The 26,967-nt window shown below is 53.0% G+C and overlaps 2 protein-coding genes across 3 annotated transcripts; both read right to left on the reverse strand.

Annotated features, from left to right (window-relative positions):
* Positions 1 to 760: 760 nt before the first annotated feature.
* On the reverse strand, positions 761 to 18,840 carry SGK2 (serum/glucocorticoid regulated kinase 2). 2 transcript variants are annotated; one of them, XM_059862807.1, is made up of 15 exons: positions 18,585 to 18,840; positions 14,741 to 14,892; positions 9,703 to 9,772; positions 8,448 to 8,505; positions 7,952 to 8,001; positions 7,336 to 7,393; positions 6,665 to 6,748; positions 6,227 to 6,358; positions 5,296 to 5,408; positions 4,763 to 4,799; positions 4,121 to 4,207; positions 2,745 to 2,840; positions 2,318 to 2,473; positions 1,861 to 1,950; positions 761 to 1,692 (listed from the first exon to the last, which is right to left on the reverse strand). In XM_059862807.1, the coding sequence occupies exons 2-15, from the start codon at positions 14,790 to 14,792 to the stop codon at positions 1,537 to 1,539; spliced, it is 1,239 nt and encodes a 412-aa protein (XP_059718790.1). In that variant the 5' UTR covers positions 14,793 to 14,892; positions 18,585 to 18,840; the 3' UTR covers positions 761 to 1,536. The 2 variants fall into 2 exon arrangements, with proteins under 2 accessions (XP_059718790.1, XP_059718791.1); XM_059862808.1 differs by lacking the exons at positions 14,741 to 14,892; positions 18,585 to 18,840 and adding an exon at positions 10,953 to 11,067.
* Positions 18,841 to 23,002: 4,162 nt separating this feature from the next.
* On the reverse strand, positions 23,003 to 26,082 carry SLC32A1 (solute carrier family 32 member 1). Its single transcript, XM_059862649.1, has 2 exons — positions 25,711 to 26,082; positions 23,003 to 24,918 (listed from the first exon to the last, which is right to left on the reverse strand). Exons 1-2 carry the CDS (start codon positions 26,080 to 26,082, stop codon positions 23,731 to 23,733), a joined length of 1,560 nt encoding a protein of 519 aa, XP_059718632.1. The 3' UTR covers positions 23,003 to 23,730.
* Positions 26,083 to 26,967: the final 885 nt, after the last annotated feature.

A 26,967-nucleotide genomic window follows, 5' to 3' on the forward strand; every position in this document is an offset into this window, starting at 1 on the left:
GGCCCTGGCACAGGTTGGCCAGAGAAGCTGTGGCTGCCCCATCCCTGGAAGGGAAGTCCAAGGCCAGGCTGGATGAGGTTTGGAGCAGCCTGGAAGAGGAGAAGGTGTCCCTGGCCCTGGCCTTTAAGATCCTCAACCCTTCCACGATTCTGTTCGTGCTTAAATTAGGGAATTTCTCTTTAATTTAAACCGAGCAGTGTCAGTCACTTTCTGCGTGCAGCCCCGTGCTCTCAGCCCCAGCAGAAGGCAAGCAGCCTCCTTCCCCTCTTATATCCAGGACAGCCAGAGAAGCACGAGTGTTTGCAACTTTAATATAAACCATGTCATATTTCCAATGACTTCAGCATACACAAAATAGAGCCTGATAAAACAAACAAACAAAAAAAAAACCAACAAAACACACAGTGATACCAGCACAAGGTTCCCCACAGCACAAGCATCACACAACTTTTAGGAAGCCCCTTGTTTATCCCCGTGTTGCTCTGAGCCCCCTCTCCTCCCCCCAGCAACAGCACAGAACAGCTTAAAAAAAATGTGGGAAGTGACATTCAATGAATACACCAGCTTTTAAATTAAGGCAGAATAAATAACTGTTCCACATGAGTGATGGGCATTTTCAGGTGAGTGCTGGAGCCTGAAGCGTGGCCACCACTCATTTTTCACTGCCCTGTGCTTGTCACAGTAGTGTTGGTGTGCCTGGGGCAAGTCAAGCACATGCTGTGAAAGCACCCCTCACCCCAACCAGAGTTCAGCTATAAAGTTATTTTTATTTTTCCAATAAACTCAGTCTCTTTCTCCACCCCTCCTTGATCTGGGATTTTCCTCCTACACATTGGCTCCTCCATCACAGCCTCGTTGTTGCTTCAGTAGCATCCCAATCCTGGGCCAGAAAGATATTCCATTCACTTTGAGGAGGATCAGACTGGCATGAAATGCCACAGTGCAGTTCAGAACTTACAGATCTGCAGCTGCCTTTGGAGCAGTAACTGATGAATAGTTTTTCACTCAGCCCAGGATGAGCAGCTTGAGTGACAGAGTTCATGTAAAGGAAGGAAGCCACTGTTCATGGTGGTGTGAAGAGTTTCCTTTTCTGTTGAGGGCTTTGAGAAAGACATTGGACATAGCTGAGCATAGCTCCACAAAAAAAAAAAGTAAAATAAATGTGTCCAGTTACAGGGACATGGCTGTTGATGTGAATGATGGCACATACCTCAACCATAAATATAACCACAGAGTGAATACAATTCTGCCAAGTAGCACAAGACACTCAGGGAAAATCATGGTCAGTGTCCCACTTTCCCTGGGAGGAAAACACTCATTTAGGGAGAAAATCCACCAAACAGCAAAAATTAAGAGCTCTGTTCCATCCCAGCCAGTTAGTGTGTTAGTGCCAATTTCCTTAAACCATGAGCAAAGGATAGTACCAATCCTCTCAAAAGGGAAAAAAAAAAACAAAACAAACAAACCAAAAAAACCCCCCAAAAACCCATAAATCCCATTCATTTAAAATATGGCTTGACAAAGCCTTTGTAAAACTTAAATGTCCTCTTCAGTTGGTGCATATGAAAATCCTAAAAATGCATCTGAGGCACTGGAGCTGCTGGCTGCTAGGTCAGGGGTGCAGGTGATGGAGGCAGAGATGGCTTCCTGGGTGAACTCAGGATCAAAGTGTCTCAGATCAGCTGGGCCAGCCTAAACCAAGGAGCAGACACACAATCATCAAGGGAGCAGACCCAAACCAGACCCCTGTGTTCAGACAGCCCAAAAAGAGCTGTCACCACTGCATCTGCAGGACCCAACCCACACCTCAGAACCCTCAGCATCATCCGTTCTGTAAAACAGACAGAATTACCCACTTACCACATTGGGGTTGAATGGAGGAGTAATCCTCTTGTGATATAAATCATCCCAGTTTATTGGGCTGAAGAATACATGGCTCTTTATCTCAAGCTGTACAGAAAGCAGGAAGAAAAAGTCAATTTTCTACCAACTGTCATTTTCCAGCACCTGGTCTCACAGCTTTAAGTGGTTGACTTGAAGTTCCCAATACTCATATCCACAAATCCTTAATACATGAGGGTCCTGGCCCAGGAATCCCCAAAGGGAAATGACACATCACACACTAGTGTCCTTAGCTGGCCACCTCCCCTCTCCCTTTGGAAATCCAAGTCAACCCCATGTGTCCCTTGTAGGAGGCTGAAGGGACAGACTGTGTGGGAGGGTTTTTCCAAGGCAGTGCTGTTCTGAAAGAAATGCTCAGAATAGAAATTTCTCCATCCATCCTCCCTCCCTCCTGCTCATAGTGAAGGCCACCTACAAAGTCTGTTTTGGCACCCAGCCTCCTCTTCTGGTCCTTGTGGAGAAGTCCCTGAAGGATGTCACAAGCTGCCACAGTCTTGGTTCCTTGGATCTGTAGTGGCTTGTGCAGAATGTTGTCATACATCTGAGACACATCCCGGCTGTAAAAAGGAGGCTAATTTGAAAGAGAGGAGAAACAGCCAGGTAAAACATGAGCTACCAGAAGGAGCCACACACTGCAGGTCAAAATGAGTCCTGCAGTGAGTAGATGAGGTAGACCTGCCACACCTCTGCTCAAAAGGGCAGTGGTAGGATTGAATCAGATCATTAATTCAGGATTTAGTTGTCTATCAAGTACCTTGTGAACACCAGACCAACCTCACACCACAGCTTTTGCAAATCAAATTTCCACTATGGAAAGTAAGCCAGCCCATTTCCAAACTTACCAGTCCAAAGAGCATTTCATAGAGGACAGCTCCTAGGCACCACCAGTCTACTGTCCTGTCATAGGGCTGCTTCTTCAGCACCTCAGGAGCCAGATACTGGGAAGTCAGAAGGAAATGTTGGAGTCAAATTGTAAAGGAAGGGCTTTGCCCTCCTTAGTCCCAAACCTGGCTGCAGCTCAAGATGAGTAAATGCACTAAGAATAACACAGATGCTCTTCCTAGTATTATCTAATAAACCCTCCACTTGCTTTGGAGCAATGGGGTTGAGAGACACCTACCAAAGCCCCCAAGTGTCCTTGCAGGCTACAGGAGGTTCTCTTCCTTGAGAGGACTTCTACAAGCATTTGGTACCTGCCACAATTTAGCCAGCAATCCTGTCCCACTATGAGACATCTCACCTCTAAAAAACTCCTGTATTTTTGAAAAAGCTGCAGTTTTCAGCCCCAGTAAATCTGTCCAAAGCAGCAAAACTACCAAGAGGCACCATCAAGGACCAACAGGCAACAATTTGAGCAGTCTGCAGAACAGTTTCCCACAGAATTACCTCTGTGTAGTATCAGGCTCTGTCTAGAGCAGGAAAACACCAACACACACCAAAACTAGAAAAACAAAGCTCACACATTCCTGCTTGGTTCATGCTGTGCTGTTGGATAAGTGAAACCTCACTGAAAAAGGAGGGAAATTCCTGCCCACTTCTGCTGAGCTTGAACGCTGAAAGGTGTCATGCTTACAGACCCTTTGCCAAGCTGCCTGGGGAAAGCAGCAGGACAGGTACATTACCTAGGCTGAAGTGCTACCAAAATCCCCAGCCTCAGTAAGAAGCAGGCAAAAAAGCCTCCAAGAAGCCAGACTGGAAATAGGTTTTTGCAAAATCCAGTTGGAGTGCACTGGAGGAAAGGCATTTCCTCTCCCCTGAGCAGTGTTTGCATTTCAGGGGGGAGGCTGGTCACCTCCTCTGCACAGGGCACTCTGCAGCTCCTGCATGCACACCAAGGACTCAGAGCAGAGCACAGCAAGGTCCTGTGCATGGTAGTACAAGCAGGCTCCTTATTCTGCACCACTGGGGTCTCAGAGCAGGTAAACATCCTGCTCCCAGGGACAAGATTGTCTCTACCTCCCCAGCTAATTTCACAAGCCTGGCCATTTCCAGGTGCAGGAACCCCTGCCCCAATGGATCATTCATACTCCAAAATTGCCATGTTGTTACAGGTAGCTGTCCCTGCTGGATAGGGAAGGCCTTATCTGAACTCCAGCTTCAGACTGACAACCTCAGAGAGCCCACAAGTTTTTGGTCACATAAGCCCAAGACCCAGAGCACCAAGTGCCTGAAGGTTTCCAGCTCCAAGGTCTCATCAAAGCCCCAGCACATGCAGTACCTCAGGAGTGCCACAAAAGGTAGAAGTTGTCTCCTCTTGCTCCATTCCTTCTTTGCAGAGTCCAAAGTCTGTCAATACTATGTGTCCCTAAAGAAAAGAGAAACTTCAGCTTGTCCCACTCTTTGTGGAAAGCAGACAGGATTTCCAAGTATTTGCTTTTGCATTATATCTCATGTGGGTTTTGGTTCCCCACTGCTCATCTGCCTCCCCCCCTCCCATTATGTTCATCCTGTAGCACAGGTACTGGAACCTGTAGAAAAAATAAAGTCTAGATTTCTTCTTATTTTTTATTTGCCTAGAGCTAGATAGCCATGAAGAGCTCCAGCACTGCTGTGATTTTCTGCTGCTTTATCCCAGAGCCAATTTATGTAACAGTGGCCCCCCAGAGCTGCAGCACTGACCTGCACTTCACCACCCTGATCCCCCCCACAAGTCAGGTCCCAGCTTCTGGGAATGAGCCCCAAAACCATGCAGCTCTTCAGAGGGCAAGCCCTCTCACCCCTCCAGGATCTGCAGTGGGGCAGACAGACAAAGTCTATGCCATGCCATCAACTGTAGTCCAGCTTGCAGAGCCACAGCCCTCTGCTTGTGGTCCTGATGTTTTTAAAGCCAGCAGGAAGACAGCCCAAGCTGTGAATGTACCTGGCAATCCAAGAGGATGTTCTCAGGCTTTAAGTCCCTGCAAGACAAAATGCTGTTTGAGCAGATTTGGCCAGATACTTAGAAACCATGGATCTGAAACAGCTTTAGCCAAGAACAGGAGCTAACAAAGCCTCCCAATCCAGATCACCAAGACCTTCCCAAATTGGAGCAGTAACTGATGTATTTATATTTGCATGTATACATACATGCAAACATAAATAGGCTGCTTTCCCACAGGATCAGGTGCTAGCCTGCGTTTCCATGCATAAATTGTTACTGAGAGATGATTTCTTACTTATTGAGCCAGGTTTATTTTATGTTTTTTGACTTAATACTCTCAGACTGATACCGGGAAGGGGAAAGAACGGTTTATTGCCCATCAGGTCTTGCAGGGGAAAGTGCCAGCAGCACAGTCTTGTCTGGGCTAGGACGTTCTTCAGCAACTCCAGTCCTACATTTCACTTCCCCAGTGAATCCCTTTCCCTGCCAACACTGAACCCCCTGCCAGGGCAGGCTTGGAGCCCCTGCCTTACCTGTAGATGATGTTTAGGGAATGCAGGTAGCCAATGGCACTGGCCACTTCTGCAGCGTAGAACCGGGCCCGGGGCTCCCGGAAACAGCGCTCCCTTTGCAAGTGGAAGAAGAGCTATGGGAAGGTGAGAGGGTTGATCATGTCTCCAAATAAATGAAGGCTAATCTGGAGCAAGGCTGAAAGCCAGCTACATAAGTGAAAAGTGATTTGCAGCAGGTGGCACGTTAATAGCATGAAATTTGCCCAAGCCAAGTGAATTCAAACAATCCAAACATCTTTCTAAAATTGATTTAATTTCTCCTCCTCATCATTCATAAAAATTAATTATTAATTCTCAAACCCCCCATCACCTGCTGACCCAGTTAAGCTCCTAGCTTACTGCAACCCATAGTCTGATTACAGTGGTAGTATGGCCATGAGAAGTGATATGTGCAGAGAGCTGAACATGGAAAGATCCCCAACAGGAACTTTATTTGAGCAAGATATCCACCTTAACAATATCTTCCAGCCAGTTTCAGGCAGCACAGAAAGACAGCTGAGAAAAGTAAGCTTCTACACGACAGAAAAAATCTAGAAAGTTGCAATGACATCACCCCTAAGCACTAGACATGGATCCAGAGCTGGCCCACAAGGGGATTTCCAGGAACCTCACCAATACCAGTATTTCCCATATTCTCCATAGGATTTTAAAATGCCCCAATACTGCTTTTCTCAGAATCTTTACTTTGGAAATCATCTGACTCAGGTCATAGCCAGCAAGTTCTTGACTCAATTTACAGGTGAGTTATCCTGCCAGGTGTTCCTGGCTGCTCCTTGTCAAAACAACATTATCCCTCAACATCATTATCTTCTGACAAGAAATGGTTTTAAATGAAGCAGCATGTTTGTGAAGGACCAAAAAGGATTAAAATAAAGCCTGGAAGTGCACTCACCTCCCCTCCATTTACATAGTCAAGCACAAAGTAAAGCTTCTCAGAGGTCTGGAAGGAGTAGTGGAGTCCCACAAGGAAGGGGTGCTTGACATTTTTCAGGAGCACGTTGCGCTCTGCCATGATGTGGTTTTGCTATCAAGAAGCAGACAAGGCTTTAAGGTTTCAGGCAAGGATCCAACCCAGCCAGCCCTGAGGTCTCACGGATGCTTTCAAAGGAGGTGGAAGCTGGGAGCCCATGAGGGTAATTTCCAGCCCAAAAAGAGAACCACTCCCTCCTATCTGACCTAATTAATCTCTGTTCTTTTGTTCTCACGGCACAGGCAAATCCATGTTTAACATATGAACTGCCTACCTGAATGCCAGGTACCCCAATTGCATTACCCAGAGAACCCATACACTGACCACATTTTCCAGAATAGCCCAGCAGAGCAGGCATACCTCCTTTTTCTTGAGGATGGTTTTCTTATGCAAGACTTTCACTGCATAAAAAGTCCCGTCACACTTGCGTTTGGCCAGGAGAACCTGCAACAGAAGGTCCTGGTCACAGCTATCTGTCTCACCTTGATCAGTGTGTCCTCATTAGCTCAATGCTCTTGTGAGTGATTATACACAGAAAAATACTTCAGAGGGCCAGCTACAGGGTTTTAAAGACCAAGCTCCAGCCCTCTCAATTCCCAGCACCTTTTCATTGCCAGAAGAAAAGCATTCAATATCTCCACATATATCCCCTAGACACCCGAGAGAAAATAGTTTTGGAGCATTTGGTGCCAGTCCCATTTGAAGTGAATCCTGGCTGTCTCCAAGGTTTCTCTGGAGATCTTTTGCTGAACAAGTTTGAAACTTATTTTGAATCAAACACTGCTCTTTACCATCACCACCCTGAGCATAAAACACCTCACTCTTCAGTCCCTAGAGAGGTTGAAGGACCTTAAATTTAGAATGAACTATTAGTAACAGTGTCTCAGGTTTTATTTAATCTCAGTCCCACTCAGGCCAAACACCTCAGGAGAGGTGAAAGCAAAGGACACAGCCAGAAACTCTTTCAGCAATATATTTTCCTTCCAAGCTGCCTCCAAACAGCTACAGCCCACCTGCACAAGCCCACTTACTTTTCCAAAGCTTCCTTTGCCAATAACCTTCAGGAAGTCAAAGTCTGTTGGCTTGGCACTGTTGGGCAAGAATGAAGCAAGTTAATGTTTCTGGGAGAGAAACATGCAACAGTAACACCACCATCAAAGCAGAGTTCCTGCTTGGAAAAACCAGTGTTTGTGAAAGGGATTAAAGGGCACTGCTGGGTGACCCTCCCTCCCAGGCAGCTCAGGATTCACACTGTGTGTGTCAGGGCACCCTCCAGAGCATGAGCAATCCTCAGCAACCAGGGGCTGAAGGCAGCACTGGTGACAGCACCTGTAAGGACTAAGTGATGCCCTTACAGGGGATATACTTTCCACAGAAAGATACTCAGGAAGCCAGCAGTGACAAGGAAGAACTTCCCTTACTACCTCTCAAAAGAAAAGGGACAAGGGGTTATAGACATGGCAGGAGAGGATGATACAATGACTACCAGCTACACCTTAGTCTTGGTTCATTGGTAGCACATGTGGCCAAGAAATGTAACTGTCCAGACTCCTGCAGACACCACCCTGTGACACACAGGGACCAGCTGCATCCCCCTACCAAATCTCTTCACACTCCACACCCTACCTGGCTTTGCAAGGAGCTTACTTGGGGTTAGCAGAAGGTCCAAGGTTGATGTTGTCAGTTGGTGTTGAAGGCTAGAGAAAATAACAAGAATTTTAGTTACAAAGACTGTGCTGCAGGTTGGGTTTTCCCTTCCTCAGCACAGCAACCCTCACAGAGAGCCATTGATAAACACCCAGTGGATACTTCAGCAAACATTTAAGGTCTCTTTAGATGGCCTTACGCACATCCAGCACCACAGAGCTGCAGCCTCTCTCTTCCCAAAGACAAGGGGATACATACACATGCAAATGCTCTTCCAGTTCCCTAGGAACCTTACTGTCCCCAGACTCTGGGCACATCATGCCTTGTCCAAAAGGGCCTCCCTGCTGTTTTTCCCCACCCAGCATCACCCACAGGACAGGGCAGCAGCAAGTGTCCCAGCAAGTTAACACAGGCTCTCTTCTTGTTTTTCATCTAAAGGCAACAGCTCCCTTTGTCCCAAAGGTGAGGATTTGTTTGTTCAGAGCCATGATCTCACCTGGGTGCTTTTGTCTGGGCTCCGGGAACGATCCATTAAAAAAACAACTCGCTCAGCACTTGGGAAAAGAAGAGGAAGTCAGTGTTGAGTACAAAATCCAAGAGAGAAACAGCTTCACACCATTAACTTGCCATGGATTAGTGCAAACCCCAGTGGTGCACCTCTCCCATCATAGGAGGGCTGAGCTGAGCTCCCCAGCACTGGTACCCCCAAAGGATGGGATACTCACACTCTGGGGGAGGCAGGGAACCATGTGTGCTGTCAGGAGATTAGGGAAGCAGGGCTCCTGGCTGAACAAGCTTATCTGATATTGGCCTCTGACAGAAAGTGCACAAGCACATGAGGGCCAGCACAGCCCCAGTAGCAACACAGCACCAGGCCAGGTGAAGTCACAGCTCTCCTGGCCATGGCCAGACCCCTCTGCAGGCAGATGCAGCTCTCTCCTTACCGCACAGGGATGCTGCAGCCCAGTGAGTATCCCCACAGGGCAGCCAGGAGAGCCCAGCTAGGTCCAGGCACCACAGTCCATGGGGCTGACAGCAGTCAGAGGTCACGGCCCAGGCCAGGTCAGACCAGGGCAGGTCAGGGATATTGACATGGCAAGGAAGAGGAGCCACCATGGCAGCCAGGGCAGGCTTGGTGAACAGAGGCATTAAAGAGCTTTTTCTGTCTAGTGCAGCTTTTGCTGGGGCTGGAGAAGCCAAGCTTGAACACTTGTTGGTTCAGATCCATCCTGCCTGAGCATCACCGGGGATGGGTGAGCCTTGCCTCAGGGATTCCTCCCTTTGGTTTTAGAGGTTCCTCTATGCTCTTTACAAAAGCCAGAATTAAGAAGATAATGTGAACAAAACAGCTCTGCTCCAGAGAGCTTAAACCCACTCCCCCCCTCAGCCCCACCACACTGCATCAAGGTTCTGAAGGCTCTCATCCCCACAGCCACCCTCTACCCCACCCCTCCCAAAAAGGGGGCCCAAAGACCCCACCAGCCTCCCCACATCTCACCTGTGGGTGCTCCCACTCTCTGCCCCCACACACCACCAGGCACAGACCCCCAGCCATCCCAAAGAAACCCCTCCTGCACAGCCAGGCTGGGCATGGCAGGAGCTGGCAGGCAGCAGCGGATGCTGGCAGCTGTGCCAGGGACTGCCCACATCTGCCCGGTGCCAGCCAGCTCCATCCACCACCCAGCCAGCACAGGGGTTATCAGCTGAGCTGTTAAAGGGCTCCCATCCCACAGGGAGGGGTTCATACTCACTATGAGCAGAGCCTGGAGCCAGAGGCCTTGATGGTTTGCTCTATCCTCTCCCGGCCGTGCTTGATGAGTTCTGTGAGCAAAGTTGGAGCACCGAAGCCGATTAGCTGGCAGCGTGGTCACAAGTGCACAGAGGCACATTTGTTCTTCACTGACCTTGCTCTTCTCTCCACAGCCGCCCTCCTCCCCCCTCCACTCACATACCAAAATAACCAGGAAATTATAGGAACCAGGACATCTTCCCTCCCAGCCTCACCAGGAGCCCTCAATAGCTCACAGGACAGGGATGAGTGCCACAAAACAGACAGCCTCTCTGGTGGCCAAGGGGACTCAGGCTGAAGCACCACTGTCAAGCCTTTCTGAGCCACCCCTGTGTCCCCAGGGGGGACAAGGAGAGTGCTTGCAAGCATGAGGTTGTACTGGGATACGTCACACACTTGGCACATCCACTGTCCCTTCCATTCAGGACTCTGCAAGTAATTAGGGACATGAATGAAACCTTTCAGGCCCTGCAGGAGGTAAGCCAGCACACACACATCACAGCAGTGACTAGCCCAAGGACACATAGCCAGTGCCAGAAGCTGGGATTCCCACCATGGAGCATCCCTGCTGCTCAGCTGTACAGGCAGTTGCCACCACTCATCATCATCATCACCTCTCCCTTCACAGAGAGGAAGCCCTCAGCCTGCTCCCTGCTGCACAGCCTGAGCCAGAGGGAAGCCCAAGAAGTGCAGCCTGTGCAGAGGAGTTCCTTATGTTGTTTAGGAGTAGATAGCAAAAGTATTTCAAGACTCAGTTTTACTCCTCAGTTCTGCCACTGAAGGGAAAGCCAGAATCAAAACATTCACAGAAATATCAAAACATTGACAGAAATATGTGTTTCCTTCTCCATCTAAAAAGAAGGAGCTTTGTAGATACGAGCAAGCTGGAATAGCTCTTCTACAGACCAAGGAACGGGCAGCACCAACTGCCAGAGCAAGTCTCCCTGGACAAGAATTTTGTAGGACAATGAGTTTTGAGGCAAACGAGCCCATAACAGAGCTCTTCCTGCATGGATCTTTGGATCTGCCAGGCAGGGGGTCCTGGAACTCCTGAAAGCCCCTGAACTGGCTTCACCAACAGATCTGGGATTTGGGGGCAGCTCTGAGGAAGCAGCCAAAAAACTAAACTGTGAGTTTAGAGTTTCTGAATGGGTAAGAAAGGCAAAGGGAATTTAAAGCAAAGCCCACAAACCATGCAGAGGGAGAACTTACATCAGGTGGGTCTGAGCCCCTGACCTTGTCCATACTCTGCCCTGCAGCAAGTCCAAGATCCTGTCCCAGCTGGCAGCCACCAGCAGGGACAGCATGCAGGCAGCACTCAGACAGATCAAGCCCCATCTCCTCCCACTGGGCATAGTCCTTTCCCTGACAGCCTGGCTCTCCCAGGTCTGCTGAAGGTCATCCAACAGCTGCCTCAGGGCTGTGTCTGCCTCACAGGCTGCTGGGCAGGCTGGGCAGATTCATGGCCACAGCAGAGGGACACCACTGCTGCTGTCTCTGAGCAAACAACACTCCCTGGAGAATCCAGTCCTGGGAGGAAGCTGGCACAGGGCACACAGGTGTGTGTGGATGAGCCCCAAGCTGCACATGGCAGCAGTAGGGAGAGAAGTGAAGTTCTCACCCCCGCTCAGGAGTCTCTGGCCTGAGCAACCCAACCTAACACCTCACTCCTGCTCGCTGCCTGCAGCTCCATCAGGTGGTATAGCCCACTTCCTCCAAAGCTGAAGCCCCACAAGCTCGGGCTTGGCCTCAGGGCCACCTTGATATCTCTGTTCTGTTGCCAGATTCAGGGGAAATAATGACTCAGGCACAGATGGAGATATCACAGCTTGGGCATCTTGGAGAGCACACGGGCAAGCCATGGAAACACATGCAGGGCATGTGGATGTCTTTACAGGATGCAGGACAAGTTCCTGACTCGTTCCAAGGGGCTTGGACAAGCCTGTTTTAGCAACCTGCAGCTAGGCAGGAGCCCCTTCCAGCCTGGCAGTCCATCCATGCCTCCCTCCACCAGCCCTGTTCTGCTCCACTGCCTCTTTGCTGGAAGTGAAGCCGCTCAACAAGTCCCTGCTGACCAAGGGCAGCCTTTTCCAGCACAGCTTTTTCATTAAAGGGACTTGCTGCTCTGAGGTTAAAGTCTCTGGCACTGAAGCACCATACCCATTTGTAGGATGTGTATATCCCCAACCCACCACTTCTATCAGGTTCAGAGCCACCTTCCCCAGCCAAGTCCATCTTCAAAACCATGCTAGCTTGTGGTTTAAATCTCACAAGCAGTCAAGCAGGCTTTTCCTTATCACTAACAAACCCTACCCCCCTAAAGCAGAAGGATTTCCTGAGCACACACACTGAACAACAGAACCAGAAATAGGTCACGAAGATACGCTGGAATCCTTGGTTATCCATGCCCGGCTGCATCCCTCCTCGTGCCTGCTGCTGCAGCACGGATGCTCCAGGCACGGCCAGGGCCACAGAGAGCATCGGCAAGCAAGTCTAGGAGTTCCCTGATATCACGGGACTGTTACACAGCAGGAACACACACCCCTGCACCCCACTCCCCCCACCCCAAACACCATTTCACCCCACCCAACTCCCGGCCACAGGCACCCCCCAGGCAGGAAGCACTCGCTCACACAACAGAAAGCTGCTACTTCCAACTTGGAGTAGTTTCTGCAGCCCAATCTCCCCCCACCACACATCTCTCAGTAACATACGCTTGCTTCCCAGCACAGCACGAGCAGCTCCCTGTTCCTCGCACAGTTCTGGCAGTGGTGACCCACATTCCCATGCCAGCCCAGCGTTATTGCTACAAACACATTACTAATGCAAGGCGTACCTTGCACGGAGACACAACCTCACAGCCTCGTCATCTGCGGGCTGCTCCCGCCTCCTCCCCGATGTCACCGCTCTCGGCAGCCTTCCCTGCCTAACCTACATTGCAAACCCCTCCGAGCGAGTCCCTCGTCCCCTCCTGCTCTGGGAAGGGCTGGCTGCCAGCCTGGAGAGGCTGGGACAGCAGGTGACGTTGTGGAGGAAGCTCAGCGTTTGGAGGGGCAGGGGTGAGAGAAGGGCACCCACAGGTTTCACCCAGCACAGGGGCTGCTCTCAGCTTAAGGGGGAGATGCCCCAGTTTCAGCTCAGAGAGGAGCAGGGAGGAGGTGGGAAGGAAGATTCCTGCAAACACGTGCTGTTACTGGGGAGAGAATAAAAAGGTTCGAGTTTTCCCCTGCTACAGATCTAAGAGATAGCTGCAAGCTAGTACTGAACTACACTTTCATCCCCATTGAGACACTACAGCAAGTCCAGGAAGAGGTTAGGAAAAACTTTAAAGAACTTCTGCATTTCAGGAAGCTTTCTTAGCCACCCTCTGGAGACCTCCTAGCTTGTCCAATTTTCTCCTGAAGGTCCTGTTCCCTGCACCCCAGGGACACTGCAAAACAGAGCAGGAACCCAGCCAAGCAGCCCTGGCTCAGGGCAAGCTGGAGACAAACAATCCTGGAAATTTTAGAGAAAATATACATGCAGAACTTAAAGAAAACAGCAGGTGGCTAAAGCTTGAAGCATTTTGCAAAAAAATAATTCTATGAAAACAAGTCATCAAACATACCTGGGAGATCATCTCCCAGAGGCTGAGTCCTGAAGCAGGGGAAGCAGTCCACAAGCACAGAGCACAGCGACCTCTCACTCCCCATTCCTGCACCAGCCCACCCTGTTAGGCCAGGAGCCCAAGGTTCCTTCCTAAAACCCAGAGGGGAAGAGCTTTGCTTCCTGCAGCAGTTCATTTAGCCCCTAAACACAACCACCCCCAACTCCTCAGAGTGATCAGGCCACTGCCAGTGCCTCACTGCAGCATTTTAAAGAGAGCAGGAAAAGCTGACCAGCTGCAAGAGATGAAGAAACACCTGCTAGCTGTACCCAAGGAATGAGAATTTAGGTGGGAGGGAGAGCTTTGGGTGGGAAGGAAGAGGTGCAGGTGGTGGGTAGAAGCAAATTGCAGCCTGGCAGGCAGCTTAGGTGTTCTGAATAATTTTTTACAAGTCAGCTGGAAATTCGTCCTCTGTCCAGTGGTTTGGAGAAAGGTGAAAACTGGTATTTGGTTCAGGTCAAACCCTGAAGAAGCTGCTTTTTACAGTGTCCTGGGGACCCTGGAGGGCTGCAGCCAGGGCAGCCAAGTGGTGCTTTGCAGCACTGCTAAGTGCAAACATAACCACATGGGGAGCCTGGTGATTTGAGAGACCAGAGACTGAGCTCTGAGCAAAAGGAGATCTGGGAGAAGGGCTGATGTCTTCTCTCTCTTCATTAAAATTAAAGCAGCTGCTTTTTGCTTCCATTGTAGTTTCCTATTAAAATCTCCCTGTGTGCAGCTGCAGCATCAGGAAAGCAGCTTCTGGAGCAATTTCAGTGGTGGGTGCAAGGAGGTAACAGCCAGGCTGTGGCAGCATTCCCTGTGGGAAGCAGAAGGGCTGGCCACCGTGGGATGGGTCCCTCATCCAGACTGCAGCTGCCAGGGGGAGATCATCAGGAGGGAGGGGAACCAGCATTTTGCTTGAAACATTATCTTCTTTCAGGTCAAAAGCTGACTTTTTTGCTCAGCCTATTCTGAAGCTATCAGCATTGACACCCTTTAAGAAGACCCCTTGTTTTTCCTTTTTCCAGCTTTGCCTCCACTTGCATTGAAATGGTCAAATTTCAGAATAATTTCATCAGTTAACTTACATTTTCTAGTCAGTTTTGTCCATCCTACCCCCTCTGTGAGGATCACTGACCCTCCAGGGCTGGGTGTCACTCAGGGCTGGGTGTGCAAAGGTGGGCAAAGCTGCCACCTCTGTGTGTCCCATTGGAGCCAGGCTCCCTGCAGCCCTTGCTGGGCAGGCTGAGCTCAGCTGGAGCCCACCAGGAAGGCTCTGCAGCCCAACACTTGTGGGACACCATGGGGAAGCCTTCTGCATGCCCTCACCGTGCCCAGGGCTCAGTGCCACCGTGCCACCCAGCAGCATTACCTTTTGTCTTGCCCAGGGCAGTGGAGGAGGGCTCCATCCCAGCCACAATCATAAGCCAGCCAAAATAATCTCCTCTCCTTGCAGCTGGGGCAGGAATTCAGCTGCTGGCTCCGGGTGTCCTCAGGAAGTGGAGCACACAGATGTTCCTCTGTCTGCAAAGGTGAAGGGCACAGGAGTGAGAGCACAGACAAGTCCTTGGGTGTAGCACTGGCTACCCAGCCAGGCACAGCTCTGGGACACAGGGACAGCTCCTGACCCTCGTCTGGGCAGCACCCACCCAGTCTGGTGGAGATTACTGGGGGGCTCTGCCATCAGCCCAGTGACAGAGCACTTTGGGACTGGCAGACAGAAGGAATGGAAGAGAGCTGAGAGGTTTGGCTCCTGTAGCAGAGAAGAAATTTACCCAAAACCTGGTAAGTTTATGTATTTCTGCTGTTGGGAAAGAATTTGGGGTTTAGATGCTTTTGAGGAGCTGAAAACCAGTTCGCCCTACCTGTACCCAGGGTGATTGCCCTGACACCAGTGGCTCCCTGGCACAGGAGCAAACATTCCCTGGAAGCACAGGGACACATGGCCCATGGGTGAACCCCACTGCAGGGCAGGTCCTCGTCAGAAATTCAACATCAGACATCACCAGACACCTGGAGCAGCTGCAAAGGGCTCTGCCTGTGGAGCCCTGTGACTCTCCCAGGAAAGGGTGAGCAGTTGTCACCATGATGACGAGTGGGACAGGCAGGTGTGAGCAGGGTTGGCCTCCTGCCCTCCCCATGTGTAAGAGGTGAGGCTTTGCCCTTGCCCTGCCCTGTGTGCCCCCAGCCAGTCCCCTCCTGCAGCAGCTCTTGCCCCCCACCCACCATTGCCCGTGCCCATGGCAGGACACAGCAGTGCCACACTGAAGGGACTTCTGAGTGTGGGAGCACTTAGGGCACACACATCACACAGGCACGTGTCCCTGCAGGTGCCAGCAGGGTAACCATGCCCCCTTACAGCAGCGCTGACCTTGGCCCATTCCCCTGCCCAGAACTCACACACTCCTGGACAAAATTAAACAATTCTGGTGGAGCTGGAGAGCTGCTGATGTCAGGGCTGGGTTTTGCCAGCATTGCTGCTCCTCGGTGCCTGGCTGCTGTTTCCCTGTCCTCCAGAGAGCACATCTGTGCCAGGAAAACCTCTGGCTGGACCTGAGTTCAAAGGTGAGGAGCAGATCTTGGGCAATTTAACCCCTTCTGTGCACACTTCCTGCCTGGACCTGGTCAGACCATGAGGGAAACAAACTCCGGCCACAGAGAGGGATTTTATTCAGCTGGACTGGCACAGCTCAGCGCCTCCAGACATTACCTATTCTTGGAAACATTTTCTTTCCTCCCAAGAGAGGGAAGCTGCCTTTCTCTTCCCCAAGCCCTATAAGGGGTCAAGGGCTGCGTGGTCCTTCCATGGCTGAGTTGGATCCCTCCAGGAAGGACCTGCCCAGCAGAGCCACATTTGCAGCTTCACCAGGACAGGACACACCCAGTGGAGACAACAGGTCCAGCCCATTGTCTCTACACACAGAGAAGTACCCTCTGTCTCTCTCTTACTATATTTTATATGCTATTTAACAGGGGAAGATAATCCTAATCTCCCTGTCTAGCAATATCCATAACCATAATCATAAAAGTGTCACTGAAGTGGAACCACACAGTCCTGAGCAATTGGAATTGCAGGGAAAGTCCAGATAAGGCAAAAAACAAATACTCCTCTAGAGAGCACAAAGCAAGAGGCCATGGATCTGCAGGGAAAGGTGACCTAAAATATTTGGTTACTCAGGTATCTCTGCTGGGTAAGAGCTAAGATTAGGATAGGATAGGATAGGATAGGATAGGATAGGATAGGATAGGATAGGATAGGATAGGATAGGATAGGATAGGATAGGATAGGATACGATGTTCTTTAAAAGCTCAGAGACTATTTGTGCCTTTTAGGAGGATCCATGAAAGAATAAATAGATTATTGGGGACCATTGCAGCTCTTTAAAATTTTTTTTTTTTTTTCCCTCGACATTTTTCTTTCAGCTTCAAAAAGCAGGACTCTGCCTGAGGCTTTGCCTTTGATTTTGCCAAGGAATCCCACATAAGTGCTGGGATATTGTCCTATGTTTTGAAAAAAGGAGATAAGAGGAGGCCACTGGAGATCAAGTTTTGATTCCAAAGGACAGCTAAGGTGGGTTTGAGCAATTTTTGCCACTTTTTGTGCCTCTGTTTCTGTAAATATGAGTCTAACAGAATCTTACTGATCTCTTGTAAAGCCTTTACATTTTCTGTGGTTATTATTGCCATTAAATTAGGTGGCTGGGACTTCTTTTGCTCCCAAGTGCTTTTCAAGTGTAGGCACAGTCTCAGTGAATAAATAACACACCATTGGAAGCCATCTGACTGTAAGTGACCCTTCCTGGCCAACCTTGTCCTTGTAAAAGGCCCAACTGTCCTTCCTGCTTGTTGTCCCCTCTTCTCCTTCCCAGCAGCACTTCAGGACACATTACAGACTGTGCTTGAAGGCCTTAAAAAAACCAAACCAAACCAAACCAAACCAAACCAAACCAAACCAAACCAAACCAAACAACAAAAAAATAACCACAAACCAAGAAACCCACAAACCCCAAATCCTGCTTTTTGGGGTGAAAACTTTTCCTCTGCAGCACAGGTGAGTGTGACACAGGGCCACCACCCTTAGCTCAAGCCCCAGATGTGCTCACCTGGTGGGCACAAGGGCAGAGGGGCAGTTTCCTGGCTGGACTGAGCAGGGCTTAGCAGCTCAGAAGTGGCTCTGAGAGCTGCACTGCCCAAGCCCAGGCCCCTGGCTGCTGGCACAGCACTGGCTTCATCAGGAGCAGCTGTGGGTGCAGCGTCCCTGGGAATGCCTCCCCTCTGCCTGCTCCACCCCAGTTCCCTGCCTGGAATCCGTGTTTTCAACCCTTTCCATCCATGTGCAAATCCTGGGAAGCAATTGGAGCTGGCACAGCCAGAGACTGTCTCCAGCAGAGTTCTACATACTGCATCCAGTGAGCAGCTCAGTCCAAGCTGGGCTCAAGGCATTGCCAGGACCTGTGAGCCCTTGTGAGAGAGCAGCAGAGCTGTGCTGAAATGTGCCAAGCCCAGCTCTGTCCCCCTGATCTGGAACCAAGCAGGAACAGCCCTCCCTGTTCTGACAGAGAGGGGTTTGGGAATGCTCTATTAGAAGCCTGCTGGACACCCCTGAGCTTCACCAGGCCCAGCCTCAGACTCTCACTGCCCAGGACACCACAGGAGCCAACACAACCTGAAATTCCTGGTACAAACTTCACCCTTCTGGTGCTGGTTGTAAATCCCAGTGGAGCCCAAGGCTCCTTTCCATGTGCAGGTGGCCCAGGAGCAAGGGGATGCACAGTTGGTCTCTGCTGATCTGCCAGTTGCTGAAATTACCCAGATCAGGAGCACTCATGGGTGCTGCCCACAGGAGCTCACCCAGGTGAGCTGCTGTGGGGCTGCAGGGACAAGCAGGGTGATGGAAGTTCCTTTGATGGAAGATTCCTAGGGGAGGCAGAGTTAATGCCAGAAATTTTCCCAGCTATTTTGCAGGGGCAGCAAGGAGGCTGCTCATCTCCTCTCTGGACTTCTCCACATCTGGAAAACAACCCCACTGCTGGAACTCAACCCCCCTCCACTTCCAGCTGCTGGCCCTGGGGAGCAGCTCTTCCACAGGCCAGCCAGGTTCCTGACAGCAAGGGACGAGTCCTTCACAAAACCCTCTGCTGCTCCCAAAGGGCTTCAGGAACTCATTAAAAGAAGGGAAAGTCTCAATCACCCCAGAGAAAGCAAAGGGGCATTACCTGCAGACAGGGCTCCTGGGATCCGGCAGCAGGGCTGGCGGGCACTGCCACACTCTCGCCGTGGGAAGCAGCTTGTGCCTCTCTCCCTCCCGTTGTTTTTATTTTGGCAATGCAGTCTGAAGGTCGAAGAAAAAGTCCGAAGGAGTGGCTTGTGGCAGGCAGTAAATTATTACCCTGGACTGCTCTCCGAGGGGACCAAGGCACAGGGAGCTGGGGTGGGAGAGGAAAATCCCTCCTTGGGGGGATTAGAGGGCAGCTCGCTGGCAGGGAAGTGCAAAGGGTCAGAACAAAGTGCTCTGTTTGCCGGAGGCTCTGCTGGGTCACATGCTGGCTCCCAGCAGAGGTAATGAGGCATGGGTCACCTCCCAAACTCCAGCAAGACCTCCTGGCTGTGGACATGACTTGCCGCCAATCCCCCAGAAGGAGCTGGGTGAGAGGGAGCCTTGGCCTCTGGCAACACTGAGGGGCAAGAAATCCAGGGACTTTTACATGCCTGATCTGTGCAGGTGTGACAGTCCTACAACCTCCCTTCCGCCCCCTGTGTGTCCCCTGCTCTGTGGATCCTGAGCCACTCATACAGAGGAAGAACCGCCTGAGAATCCAAGGGGGGACCATGGGCACATCGGAATTGAGCCCAGAGGAGCACTCTTGGAGCCAAAATCCACTGCCCTCCATGCCCTCCCAGTTTGCTCCATTACTCTTGCTTCCCCTCTGCAGGAGCCCAGCACCAGCCATCCCACATCCCTGTGTGGGGGCCCAAACAAGAGTCTGACAGGTGAGTGTCTTGGTAGAGTCACTGGTGGAGCCTCCAGCTCCTCACCTGAAACACAAACTCCAGAGATGTACAAAATGAGTTGATGGAGAACATTGATGCCACTGTCAAAATAAGCATTTTCTGAAATAGCCTGGAATATGTGATATGGAGTGTCCAAACTTCATGAGGCTGAGATATCCAGCTGCCACCACAGGCAAGGTCTCTGGCTCCATGTGTGAGGAGGAGGCAGAGCCATACCTGCCCTCTGCACACAGGGAGGAGGGGGCTCAGCCCTCACCTCACTCCAGCTCCCACTGATGGTCCCATTGGGTGGCACAACTGTGTGGATGAGTGAGGGCAACATAGATTTGGTATTACCCTCATGTCTCAGGAAACGAGCCCAAATAGAGGTGCCCATTGTGCCTGAAGAACTGTGAAGACAGAGAGAGAAATAAATCCGTTCCCTGGTAGTGCAGAGAGGGCCTTTGTTTGTCTGGTTTTCAGAGTGAGAAGGTTTAGAGGATTGTTGCAGCACATGACCAGAAGCTACAAAGCACAGACAAAAACCATTTGGAGCACAGATCAGACTCTGACATGGCACTGGGTTTTCAGAAGATTTCTGCTTTGTTCACGTTAAACCTGCTGCTATTTTGGGGGTTGTTTTCCTCACTCCGCTGCCTCCCTCGCTGTCAGGGCTGCGCATATCCCACAGCCCTGGGCACACGAAGGCTGTGACAGGCAGCGGCACAGCATCAAAATGTCTGCTGCCACGGGCTGGAGGGGCTGCCCGTGTCCCTAGCCCAAGGCACAAGTGTTGCACCAACAGCCACGTCCGCTCCAGCCACGGACAGGTTTAGAGGACACAGCCTCTGCTTATCGCTCGGCTCGCAGAGCCGGCTCGTTTCGCAAGCGGGTCGCGCGTCAGCCACCAGCGAGCGCCGGCTCCCGGCAGGAGCGCGGAGGGAAGCGCCCGAGCAGAGCTGACAGCGAGACAAAGCCCTTTGGGGCTCGCTGGGAAATCGCTGGCTTCACCACAGCTGAAAAGTGGGGCGGGTCAGACGCTGAGGTGCCCTGTCACCCCCGGGAGCCGCCCCGCCAGACAGCGGGGACACCAATGCTCCTCCAGCCGGGGCTATCGCCCTGCAAGCAGGAGCTTGGGGAGCTCAGGGATTTGAGGTGCCCTTGCGGGGGCTGAGGGAACCCTCTGGTCAAGCTTCCCTGTTCTTCACCCTGAGGGATAGGAGCGAGGATCCCTGGCCCTCCCCTGACTGTCACAAAAAGGGCACAAATCTTACAGCCCCAAGTACAGCAGGGGGCACGTCTGCTCACAAGGGGAAGAGGGGAAAAAAAGTGCTGAATTAGGTTTTAAACCTCTCCAAAATTAAACCTTCATAATACGGTTTCCATCATCATGTACTCTGAACCAGAGAACTTTTGGCCCCTGTAAAGCACAAGGACCAGGACACGTAAGTCTGTGAGCATCCACAGGAGAGAAGAGCCCACAGGAGAGAAGAGCCAGCTTCCATGGCATGGCATGGCATGGCATGGCATGTCATGGCATGGGTCCCTTTGCTTCCCTGGTGGGGAACACAGAGACAGAAACACCCTGAAAGTGCCGTGTAAAAACCGGAGATGTGCAGAGCACTGTATTAACCTGCCAGCCAACCCCAGCTCTCCACTTATTCCAGGATCCGAGGGGTTATCTCAGGGCAGGGAGATGCGCTGGATCTCCTCCCACGCTGGCCCCTTATAATCACCCTGGGGAGAAAGCAGACCTGGAACAGAGAGTTCAGGGCAGAAGCAGGAGCAGCGAACACCCCTGAGGAGAAACCCCTTGTCCGGGCTGGCTCCCCTCATCGCGGGCGGGTGGATGTGGTGCCTCCGGGCCGGGCCCATCCCGTCTCCCGGCAGGGGATGGATGCGGTGGCTCCGGGCCGGGCCCATCCCGTCTCCCGGCAGGGGATGGATGCGGTGGCTCCGGGCCGGGCCCATCCCGTCTCCCGGCAGGGGATGGATGCGGTGGCTGCGGGTCGGGCCCATCCCGTCTCCTGGCAGGGGATGGATGCGGTGGCTCCGGGCCGGGCCCATCCCGTCTCCCGGCTGCGGGTGAATGCGGTGGCTCCGGGCCGGGCCCATCCCGTCTCCCGGCAGGGGATGGATGCGGTGGCTCCGGGCCGGGCGCGCCGTCGGGCGAGGGCGCTGCGCCGCCGTGGCGGCTCCGGGCCGGCTGCGGGCGGGGAGCGCGCGGGGCGGGGGGCGGATCGGGCTGTCGGTGCCAGCGGCAGGGCGGCAATCGCGGGTCACCTGCACCGGGGTGGGAGCAGGGGTGGTGAGAATGAAAGTGGTGAGGATGGAGGTAGGGGTGAGCATGAAGATGATGGGCATGAGCTTGAGAATGGAGTAGGACGCTGCTGAGTATCCCCAGGCAAGGGCGCCGGCATGGAGGGAAATGTGGCTATGCCGGGGGCAGGCGCCTCACCACGATGCCCCCCACACTCACCCACCGCCGGCGCCACACCACCCTGTCCCCACACGGCACAGACCCCACAGCTCCCCTGTTCTTTTCTTTCGGAAGCTGCCCAGAAAATCGCCCGAAATGCGTTTTTCCCCCGGCAGGGACATCCCTCTCTCCTTCCCGCAGCCCCTTTCCCAGCTTGTGCCAACACCCCCCTCCCGCCCCCGGTACCGCATTGCGGAGCTGCCCGCTAACCCCGGACCGGACCGGGCGGGGGAGATGGGGGGACATCCCAGCCCTACCGGGGCTCGACGTGTTTTGGGGGCAATAATAGGAGCCCCACGGGGACCTCAGCTGTGCCTGTGCTGCGGTAGCGCTGCCAGTGGGTCTCCCCATCCTCATCCTCTCCATGTAGCGGCAGCGGATCGACAATTAGTTGTCGTGGCTTTTAAAATGGTGTCAATCGAGGTGTTTTCGGTCACAGGATTGGAGTGTGGGGCTGACCTCCCCCGCGGTGGCGGCTTTGCCCGCAGCGGGGATCAGCCCGACGCTCCACACCCGTGGGCAGGGTTCGGTGAGTTTGGATCAAGACAGGGGTACACCCAGCCTTTTATTTCGTTTATTTCTCCTCCTTTGTTTGTTTGTGAGGGGATTCCCCCCCCCCCCCCCCCCCCCTTTCACAAGAACAAAAACCTCGGGGTGCATCTGCAAACTCCCGTCCCTGTAGTCTGAGAACTACGGGGGAAAGCAAAACTGTCAGAAGGGGTGAAAGTAGCCCCACCACCCCCAGATGTAAGACGACCTCTTCCTCAAAAATGTCTCGTACCTCTTGCAAGCAGCTGAATGCCACCTTCCCTGGAAACCCGGCACTGCCTCCCCTTAGCCCGAGGATGTGTTGCAGCCCCGACACTGAGAGGATGAACCTCCCTCTGCCCCTGCCCTGCTCCTCCAAGCCCCCAACGAACCAGGCCAGCCTCATCATCTATGTTTTCTCTTTATTGTTCCATATATTTATGTACCACATTATATGTTAAAGATAGATTTTTTTTTCTGATATACATTTTTCATCTTATTTACCACAATGACACCACACGTACATTGGAAACAGCTCCACGGATCTGGTAGATTGCACAGAATGAATTGTGTCGTAGTTTTGTTCCTGTAATCCTGAACGACATCAAATCCAACCATATATTATTATTATTATAATTATTTTTTAGCTTTTCATAATTTAGAAATAACAATTGTTAAAACGAAACGAAACATAAGTCACCGAGAAGTGAACTTCAGGGCTGCGATTTCAACCAGAGGCAACACATTTGTGTTTGATGGGAATTGCCGGTCCTCGGTGTGGATTGGGATGGAAGAATCGAGCAGTCCTGACATCTATTGTGACTACGGTGTAAACATTGCAGGTAAGCGGTCGTCAGACGCTGCTTGGGCTTGTTGGGCTGGTCGTACAATCTGGGTCTCGTCTACATCCATCTCTCAAAGTGTTAAAACAAAGGTCCCTGCTCCCGCCTCATTGGCGGGTTTGCTTCCCAGTCCCATGGGATCGGCACCTGTGTTTCAGCTCCTGAAACACTGATTTGCATATCTGTGAGGTGTTGAAAACTGCGACTGTTTCCCAACAGGCCGTTTGTGGGGGGCCAAGCTTCAGGCAACGAGTGAGGAGATAGGGGTGGGGCACCAGATAATTTCCTTCCAAAAAATCTAAATAACAAAAAAATAGATTTAAATCTGAGCTTATTTAAAAAGACATCAGGGCGAGCACTTTCATCTCTTCTTATTTTCCTTAGTTTGCAGATTCTATGACATAGAATTTGTTGGATGCACGTAACGAAAATAATGACTCTTTCCATTAAAGGGATGCAGAATTATTTGGCTATGCGGATGTTCAATGCGATTCTCTTCCTGCTCCCGACTCTGGCCCCTCCTTAGTCTTCAGCATTGGTTCTGAAAGCCTCTATGAGGCCTTCTAAAGAGTGGATGAACCCAGAGATGCTGCAGATACCACCTATAACGAAAATGGCAACATCGAAGAAGACATGATGCCACAAGAGCTTCCTCCACAAGAGTTTGAGGTGGAAGAGACTGGGGAGCAGGAAACAGAGCCCTGCGCCTGTGAGGCTCCCAGTAAGGCCCATCAAGAGGGCAAAATGGGGGACATAAATAGCCATGAGCAGGGTGAAAACTACCAGGGCACATCTGAGGGTGAGTCCCCAGGATTTGAGCCGCCCGTCACCCCCATAACAGTTGGGGAAGAAAGCCCTGTTTCCATCTTGGAAAAGGGACCGCTCCAGGACTTCTACAGCTGCAAAGAACGGCAGGGGGTACGAGAGCAAGGCTTTGGCCACCAAGAAAATGTTGACTACTGCCCTAATGGTGGATGGCAAGTTGTCTGTAATGACCTCCTTGGTCTCATCAGCCCAGGTCAGGTAGGCGACCAAGGCAAAGAGTCCCTTAAGGATGCAAGCTGCAATGTGAGTCCAGTTCATCATGCAATGGAACTCCTTGGGGTTCTGCATGTTCCCCTCCAAGGAAGGCAGAAAGATCTGGGAGGTGTAGCTGAAGACAATGATGCCAATGGAGATGGGAAACTTCTTGACATCAATGTAAAACTTGACTTTGTCCCAGGCCCAGTCGCGCGCCCTGGAGAGGCAGTAGGCAATCACCAGGATGTTGATGACAAAGTGGGCTAATGTGCAGAGCAAGCTGAACTTGGAGACTGCCTTGAGGTTCTTCAAGAACGCGCAAGGCAGGAGCACTGCCGTGGCAATGATGGACCACGACTTCTGGGAGACGGGCAGGTTGGGGAAGCTGTTGTACATCAGGTTCCCACTGACCACCACATAGAGGATGCAGGTCATGACCAGTTCAATGATCTGAGCCACGTTCACAATTCTGCCCCCGAGGGTGGGGAAGCGGGGCGCGCAGCACGCGTTCGCGATGTCCACGTAGGAGTCTCTCACCCTGACTATCTCCCCATCCTCATTCTCTTCGTAAAGACAGGCAATAAGGATTTTCCCAGTGTAGCAGCACACCACTGCAGCGAAAATTATTAAAAAGAGTCCTAGGTATCCACCGTGAAGGATGGCATAGGGCAGGCCCAGAACAAACATCCCCTAGAAAGAGACAAAATGGAAACCGTGTTGCTGGATCTCTGCGGGGCCCACGCCCGCGGCCGAGCACACGCAGCCGCACCACGGCGGTCACGTGCGTGCTCTCTGTCTGCCCACGCAGCCTGGCACCCACGCAGGCGGTCACACAGTCACGCCACGCAGCCGCGAGCGGTGACGCACCCCTGTCCCTGTGACGTGCCACCCCCACAGTCACACCCGCGTCATCGCAGCCCCGAGCACCCACAACAGGCCAGAAAGGTTTGGGTGCTCGAGCTTTGCTCCAGTCTCTACCCTCTCTGTCCCCAGCCCCTCTCAGTGCACCAAGACCTCCACAGCTGGGGACAGCTTGAGGGGCCAGACTGGGCCCACTCCAGTGCAGCCCCACCGCCAGCCCAGTCACCCCCGGGTCCCCCATCCCTCCTTGCCCGTGGCCCCTGCTGGGGCAGCCTGATGGGGTCAGAATCTGCAGCATGACAGGGCTGGGGCCTGGGCTCCTCCCTGGCGCTGTACCCGGTTCGGGGGAGGGGGGGCCAAAGCAGAAAGCTGGGCTAGGGGGTTTTAATTTCCTTTTTTCAAAATCTGTTTTTCCTTTTAGGTCCTTCCTCCTGCTCTATTATTCGCCTCTATCTTTCACCTGTTTTTATTTCTATATTTCCCCCCTTTTCCCCTATTCCCCCTTTTCCTCGAAGCCGGTTTGCAATCAGCCCACGGCTTCTGCCCGAGGTACAGAGCACGTAACGGGACCGGGATCAGGGAGCGCTGCCCGGCGCCCCGCGGCGGCGGCGGCGGCCGTACCTGGATGGCGTTGGTGACGTTCCATCCCGCCTCCCATGCCGTGATCTTGGGCTTGCCCTGCCCGGAGAGCTCGGAGCAGGCCTCCTTGGAGGCGGAGGGCGGCAGGGGCCCTGTGCCGTCCCGCTGGTAGTGGATGTCCCCCTCCAGGGGCGGCTCCCCGCCCTCCTCGCTGCCCTCGGACTTGAGGATGTCCATCTGCAGCCCTTGCCGATGCTCCATGTCCAGGTCGTCGCAGTGGGCGAAGCCCACCGCCTCCTCGTCGGTGGCCGCCTGGAAGCCCATCCTGGCGAACATGCCGCTCATCTTCGCCTGGGATTTGTGCGACACGGAGGTGGCCACGTTGGAGAGCTTGCTGCGGAGGAGGGTGGCCATGGCGGCGGCTCTGGTGACTCCGCTGCTCGCGGACCCTCGGGGATGCGGAGACCCGACGGGGCGGGCGGGCGGCGGGGAGGTGGACGGGACTTGGTCGCCCCTTGGCGAGGGGTGGCTGCGGGGAGCTGCTCCGAGCCGCTACCTCCGTGTCCAGGCGCAGTGCGGGCGGCTCCCGGCCGGGGTGCCCAGGGGCATGACACCGCTGCGGGGGGAGCGGGCCCGCACGCCCCGCCGCCCGCTCCGCGCTGCTCCGCGCCGCTCCGCCGAGCCCCGCGGCGGGATCGGGGGGCGAGTCGGGCGGGACGGGGGCTGTCAGCAGCCGGCGGATGTCACCAGACGGGCAGAGTAAGCCCCTGGCAGAGCGCGCCGCGTCTCCATCGCAGTGCGCCCACCTCGCGGAGAGAAGAGGAGAGGGGAGAGAATTGCTGCATTTCTGGGGGAGGTACCAGCCTCCCCTGCCAAGCCCAGCCCCCCGCACTCCCCCCGCCCCACCCACGCCCGCCGGGCCCCGCCAGCAGCGCCGCAGCCCGGGACCCCACCCCCCCCTCACCCCCGGCCGGCTCCGCATCCCTTGCGCTGCCCGCCCTGCCCCGCACCTGCCCCGCACCCGCCCGCAGCCCCCCGGCCGCCAGCCCCTTCCCCACTGAGAAACAAAAGAGCTCCGCTGAAGAGGCGGACAGGCGGCTTTCGACAGGTTCTTAACGGGATTTTCCTCCTCGTACCTCCTTCTTTTTCTTTTCTCTGTCCCCCAAAACGCACGGCCCCTTCGGAGGCGGGGGGCGGCCTGGGCAGTGGCCCCTGCCCAGGGGACACAGCGGTGCGTGGCCACCCGCGCCCAGGGAGCGAGGGCTCAGCTCTCTCTAACGATTCCTGGGATCGGCGAGC

Source organism: Haemorhous mexicanus, chromosome 18 (genome assembly GCF_027477595.1).
Source record: "Haemorhous mexicanus isolate bHaeMex1 chromosome 18, bHaeMex1.pri, whole genome shotgun sequence".
Classification (NCBI taxonomy): Eukaryota; Metazoa; Chordata; class Aves; order Passeriformes; family Fringillidae; genus Haemorhous; species Haemorhous mexicanus.